Source organism: Alosa pseudoharengus, unplaced genomic scaffold (assembly GCF_046254945.1).
Source record: "Alosa pseudoharengus isolate Yale_2024_CS ecotype anadromous, Long Island Sound unplaced genomic scaffold, YU_APseudo_1.1 YU_APseudo_1.1_scf_21, whole genome shotgun sequence".
NCBI lineage: Eukaryota > Metazoa > Chordata > Actinopteri > Clupeiformes > Clupeidae > Alosa > Alosa pseudoharengus.
In genome coordinates, this window is record NW_027468674.1 from 3,400,056 (window position 1) to 3,406,941 (window position 6,886).

The following is a 6,886-nucleotide window of genomic DNA, read 5'->3' on the forward strand; positions in this document are numbered from 1 at the left end:
CCAGACTGACCCCAGTCATTGCCTGCAGCATTCTTTGGCATTTTCTTGTTTTTTTTTTTGCTCTGTTTATTGTGTTTGCAGTAACTGTACTGTAATGAAACTGTAATTCTATTTGCCTTTTTTGTTTATAGAAATGTTTGCTGTTGAATAAAACTTTAAGCTGATTAGCCTACTAAAGAAGTTTTATTGTTTATGGAAACGTTTGCTGTTGAATAAAACTTTTTAAGCTGATTAGCCTACTGAAGAAGTTTTATTGTTTATAAAATTATTTGCTGTTGAATAAAACTTTAAGCTGATTAGCCTACTGAAGTTTTATTTTCGAGTTTGACAGAAAACTGTCTGAGAGGGACTTTCAGAGAGTGAAATGTTTATCTACAATGTCTTATTAAGCTTATGTGAAGAGTTTTGACACCATGAGCCAAATTCTGGCACAAACTGACATCAATAAGACAGCCCATGGCCGGTGGATCATAGCCCACTGCGCTGAATTCGGCCTGGCCGCTCTTTGGCTACATGATTACATTTAGCGTAGGCTATTTCTTAACGCAAAGACTGGAAGACTGTCATTAGCTCTGAATTAGGAAATTACGACATTACAGAGAGCACAACAGACATACCTCATTACAACATACCTCATTACAGAGAGCACAACAGATCTCATTAAAGACCTCATAAGTATACTCTTTTGATCCCGTGAGGGAAATTCTCATTACAGAGAGCACAACAGACCTCATTACAGAGCACAACTGACCTCATTTAGAAGTCTTCAGTCCTCTACTTTTTCTGACCAGTTGTGGCAACTAGCAAGGAGCACACGCTGCATTTGGACGCTTCAGAAAGTAGTTAGGGCCTAGAACTCTGAACCTTTATGTGACGCTTCAGAAAGGGCCTAGAACTCTGAACCTTTATGTGACGCTTCAAAAAGGGCCTAGAACTCTGAACCTTTAGGTGACGCTTCAGAAAGGGCCTAGAACTATGAACCTTTAGGTGACGCTTCAGAAAGGGCCTAGAACTCTGAACCTTTAGGTGACGCTTCAGAAAGTAGTTAGGGCCTAGAACTCTGAACCTTTAGGTGACGCTTCAGAAAGGGCCTAGAACTCTGAACCTTTAGGTGACGCTTCAGAAAGTAGTTAGGGCCTAGAACTCTGAACCTTTAGGTGACGCTTCAGAAAGGGCCTAGAACTCTAAACCTTTAGGTGACGCTTCAGAAAGTAGTTAGGGCCTAGAACTCTGAACCTTTAGGTGACGCTTCAGAAAGGGCCTAGAACTCTGAAGCCTCCTGAAGGTGACGCTTCAGAAAGTAGTTAGGGCCTAGAACTCTGAACCTTTATGTGACGCTTCAGAAAGGGCCTAGAACTCTGAAGCCTTCTGAAGGTGACGCTTCAGAAAGTAGTTAGGGCCTAGAACTCTGAAGCCTTTAGGTGATGTTGGACTTATATGTGTCAGGAGATGGCTCATCCATCTATACAATGGCGCTCCCGTGTGGCCAAAGGGAGTTGCTAGCCCCTGACTGGCCTTTTCATTCCCTGCCTACATGTCGGTAGGCATAGAAACGCATTTCATGAGGCTGTGTTCCTCAGCCGACTGACTAGCCTAGAAATCTAGACGCGCCCCTAGCGGCAGCAAATTACATTTGCTGCCAGGGCTAGTCTAGCAACTCTCCGTTGGCTTGTGAGCTCCAGAAATCAAAACTCAATCAGGCCAATGAAATCGTGTAGAGTCGTTAGGTGGGTTTAACATAATGATTGATGGCAGAGTTGCAACGGTTTGGCTTGAATTCCCTGCTACTTAATAATAATAAAATAAGATGGATGTTGCTGCTGGCGAACAGTGTGACACGAGTTAAGCTTTTATTATGTTGGCAAACGTTTGAACTAGCCAACTAGCTCCGCTGGTGTGAAAATGCATATGGGACTCATAGCGCTGTCCTATTGCGTGCAGAGGGAATTTGAAAAACAACTGATTATCCCGCCCTGTGAGCACTGCGAACGGTGAGTGCCCAGACCCTACATTTTAATATGCGTCTGGCTCGTCAGGCTACCGACTGACTTGAGTTATACGCTCATTCTAGTTTCACACAAACACACAGATGCCTGACACACACACACACACAGAAAGAGAAAAACTTGGGAGCTTTGTAAAGATGTCAAACATACATTTCCCATTCTTATTCATCCATAATTGTTTGTTATTGTTATCCAACTACATACATTTAGTATTCTCCACGCATCCATCAGTATCCACAACTGAGGTTACAGCTGATTCACACTGAAATGAGACCCAACAGATGAGACCGTGTGTGTGTGTTTGTGGAGGACATTTTATTGGCATGAGCACTACAGATGGGATGATTGACAGTCATAAACATTCTCAAGCTGCGGCTGCTGCTGCTATGGACCCTGTTCCCAGTCTGAAGGTCCGAAGGCGTCTGGGTTTGGGGTTCTGCGGGACGGTCAGGGCTGGTGTGGGGGTTCTAAGGGAGGGTCAGGGCTGGTGTGGGGGTTATAAGGGACGGTCAGGGCTGGTGTGGGGGTGGGGTGTGGTGGGGGGTTCTAGAGGATGTTCTGTATCTGTCTGGGTTTGGGGTTCTAAGGGAGGGTCAAGGCTGGTGTGGGGGTTCTAAAGCAGGTTTTATGTCGGCCTGTCCTTTTGCAGGCCTGCATTCCCTGTAACAGTCCAACTAGAAAACAGCCACAATACAACCATGTCAGAACTGTATCACTCTTTAAACACACACACACACACACACACACACACACACACACACACACTCACACACACTCACTCACTCTCTCACATGCACATGCACACACACATGCACACACACACACACACAAGTTTAAATGCATGTATGTTGTATCACACACACACATTCTCAAAGTGCATTTACACCATGTCTTTGGTGACAAAAAAAACAAAACCTCCCTCACAAGGCATGATTAGAGACTTTATGCAACACACACACACACATACTATCTCTCTTCCTCACCACCCCCCCCCCCCACACACACACACACATGCATACACACACAAACAGAGCAGAGCAGGGTGTGTGTTATTCCTTCTTCTCGGCGATCAGCTTGTCTGCATGGTGAGCAAACGTCTCCGCAACCAACAGAGGGAAAATCAGAGTGGCATCAGCATACACCTGAAACACACACACACACACACAGTGGATAATAACACAAATGGTTCTTATTAATACACACACACACAGTTGATATTAACACACACACACAAACAGTTGATATTAACACACACACACACACAGTTGATATTAACACACACACACACACACACACACACACACACACACACACACACACAGTTGATAATAACACAAACAGTTCATATTAACAAACACACACACACACACATTCATTGTATTCACACACACACAGTTGATAATAACACACACAGACACACAGTTGATAATCACACACACACACACACACACACACACACACACACACACCTTGACGGGTTTGGCGTCCATGCGGATCTTGCCCCAGGAGACCGCTTCATCAGGACGAGCTCCAGAATCTGAACCGTCAAACTCCTGACCGGTGTTCACATACACAGAATAGTCTGCACCGTTCCTCTGGGTCACACACACACACACACACACACACACACACACACACACACACACACACACACAATTATCTGTAAGAAACTCAGATCTGTGTGTGTGTGTGTGCGCGCGCGAGTGCATGTGTGTGTATGTATATGTGTGTGTGTGTTTGTGTGTGTGTGTGTGTGTGTGTGTGTGAGTGTGAGTGTGTGATGGTACCATCAGGTTGGCGTTGGCGATGTGATGTTTGACCAGTCCACCTCCCAGGATGATCATTCCAGTACGCTTGGCAAAGACCGCTTTACAGTTCAACCTGCGGATGTCTGCATACACACACACACACACACACACACACACGCATGCACGCGTCAAAAATAAACATACCTAAGATATGAAGTCTCTGTGCAATTGTTTCTTCCAGTATACTACTCTCTTCTCTAGGGGTCCTAGTGTACTTCCAGTATACTACTCTCTTCTCTAGTGTACTTCCAGTATACTACTCTCTTCTCTAGGCGTCCTAGTGTACTTCCAGTATACTACTCTCTTCTCTAGGGGTCCTAGTGTACTTCCAGTATACTACTCTCTTCTCTTCTCTAGAGGGTCCTAGTGTACTTCCAGTATACTACTCTCTTCTCTAGGGGTCCTAGTGTACTTCCAGTATACTACTCTCTTCTCTTCTCTAGGGGTCCTAGTGTACTTCCAGTATACTACTCTCTTCTCTAGGGGTCCTAGTGTACTTCCAGTATACTACTCTCTTCTCTAGTGTACTTCCAGTATACTACTCTCTTCTCTTCTCTAGGGGTCCTAGTGTACTTCCAGTATACTACTCTCTTCTCTAGTGTACTTCCAGTATACTACTCTCTTCTCTTCTCTAGGGGTCCTAGTGTACTTCCAGTATACTACTCTCTTCTCTAGGGGTCCTAGTGTACTTCCAGTATACTACTCTCTTCTCTAGTGTACTTCCAGTATACTACTCTCTTCTCTTCTCTAGGGGTCCTAGTGTACTTCCAGTATACTACTCTCTTCTCTAGTGTACTTCCAGTATACTACTCTCTTCTCTTCTCTAGAGGTCCTAGTGTACTTCTAGTATACTAATCTCTTGTCGTACTACACTTCCACTCTCTGCTGTATGCTAAGACACGTGATCGCTAGATTAAAAGGCCTTCAGTGCTCAGACTGGGTTGTTTGTTTGTTTGTGTGTGTGTGTGTGTGTGTGTGTGTGTGTGCGTGCGTGTATGTTTGTGTGTGTGTGTGTGTGTGTGTGTGTGTGTGTGTGTGTGTGTGTGTGTGTGTGTGTGTGTGTACCTTCCACTATGTCGATAACCAGCCCCGGGCTCTTGTGTGTGTGTGTGTGAGTGCGTGTGTGCGTACCTTCCACTATGTCGATAACCAGCCCCGGGCTCTTGTGTGTGTGTGTGTGAGTGCGTGTGTGTGTGTGCGTACCTTCCACTATGTCGATAACCAGCCCCGTACCTTCCACTATGTCGATAACCAGACCCGGGCTCTTGTGTGTGTGTGTGTGTGTGTGTGTGTGTGTGTGTGTGTGTGTGTGTCTGAGTGTTCCAGTGCCAGTGCCAGTGTCAGTTCTCGCGTACCTTCCACTATGTCGATAACCAGCCCCGGGTTCTTGTGTGTGTGTGTATGGTGTGTGTGTGTGTATGGTGTGTGTGTGTGTGTGTGTGTGTGCGATTCCACTATGTCGATAACCAGCCCCGGGCTCTTGTAGGAGTGTGTGTGTGTGCGTACCTTCCACTATGTCGATGACCAGCCCCGGGCTCTTGTAGGAGTGGAAGTAGATCATGTCCCCCAGAGAGCCGTCCGTCAGGGCTGGACTGAACACTGGGATGTCGTTCTAGAACACAGAGGTCAGAGGTCAAAGCAGGAACAAACTCACCCCATACCACTATGGTGTGGGTGTGTGTGTGTGTGTGTATATGTGCATGTACAACCCCAAAACAGAAAAAAGTTGGGACGTTGTGTAAAATGTGAATAAAAACAGAATGTAATAATCTGCAAATCTCTTAAACTCATATTTAGTTGCAAAAAAGGACACAGACAACATATCAAATGTTGAAAATGAGAAATTTGACTATTTCATGGAAAATATATGTTCATTTTGAATTTGATACCAGCAACATGTTTCAAAAAAAGTTGAGACGGGGGTAACAAAATGCTGGAAAAGTTGTGTAATGATAAAGAAAACAAAAGGAAGAATGTTTCACAACTAATTAGGGTAACTATGGCAACACGATCGGGTATGAAAAAGAGCATCCCAGAGAGGCAGGGTCTCTTAGAAGTAAAGATGCAGGAGTATTCATCACTCTGTGTTAACCTGTGTGCACAAATGATGAAACGATGTCATTTTAATGCTTCTTAACATGAAATTGTGACGTATTTAGGGAGTTCATCATCTACAGAACATAATATTATTAAAACATTCAGAGAATCCAGAGAAATCTTTGCAAACAGGGGAAATAGCTGAAAAGCAAATTGGATGGCCGTGGTCTTTTGGACCTCAGATGGCACTGCATCAACACCAGACCTGTTTCCAGACCTGTCATTGTATGGGCTCAGGAAAAACTCTGATAACCATTGTCTATGTGCCCAGTTTGATACTCAATTCAAAAACTGCAGCCAAAACTGTAACAGCTAAAATTGTATTGAGACATGATACAGAAAATACCTCCCTTTTATCTGGGCCTGAGCTTGTTTAAAATGGACTGAGGTAAAATGGAAAAAGGTCCTGTGGTTAGACCAATCAAAGTTTGCCATTCTTTTTGGAGATCATAGACTCATCTGGGCTAAAGAGGAGAGGGCCTATCCAAGTATCCAATCTATCCAACTTGTTTTAGTGCTCAGTTCGAAACCCAACATCTATGACGGTGTGGAGGAGCATTAATGCCTACAGCATGGGCATCTTGCACATTTGGCAAAGCACAATCAACTCTGAATGATGTATACAGGTTTTGAGCAACATATACTGCCATCCAGGCAATGTCTTTTTCAGTGACGACCTTGAATATTTCAGGAAAACAATGCCAAAATGAATTCTGCACATATCTAAATAGTATTTCTCCATAGAGGAAGAGTCCAGGTGCTAAGATGGCCTGTCTGCAGTCCAGATTTGTCAAATTAGGTGCATAATGGAATGAAAAGCATGACTAAGAAAAACCCCATACTGTTGAGCAACTGGAATCCTATATCGGGGAGTAATGAACATTTCATTCTCAAAACTCTAGCAACTGGTCTCCTCAGTTCATAAACATTTACAGGATTATGTTAAATGAAGAGGTGAAGCAGCACAGTGGTAAA

The 6,886-nt window shown here is 44.2% G+C and overlaps 1 protein-coding gene across 3 annotated transcripts in view; it reads right to left on the reverse strand.

Annotated features, from left to right (window-relative positions):
* Positions 1-2,300: 2,300 nt before the first annotated feature.
* The window catches only part of dhps (deoxyhypusine synthase), a 15,736-nt gene continuing 11,150 nt past the window's right edge, over positions 2,301-6,886 (reverse strand). For all 3 annotated transcript variants that reach the window (XM_076297661.1, XM_076297659.1, XM_076297660.1), the window contains 4 exons: positions 5,321-5,426; positions 3,794-3,897; positions 3,476-3,601; positions 2,301-3,148 (listed from right to left, as the gene is read on the reverse strand). In XM_076297661.1, coding sequence (XP_076153776.1) covers positions 3,056-3,148; positions 3,476-3,601; positions 3,794-3,897; positions 5,321-5,426 — 429 coding nt within the window. In that variant the 3' untranslated portion in view covers positions 2,301-3,055. The remainder of the gene's footprint in view (positions 3,149-3,475; positions 3,602-3,793; positions 3,898-5,320; positions 5,427-6,886) is intronic.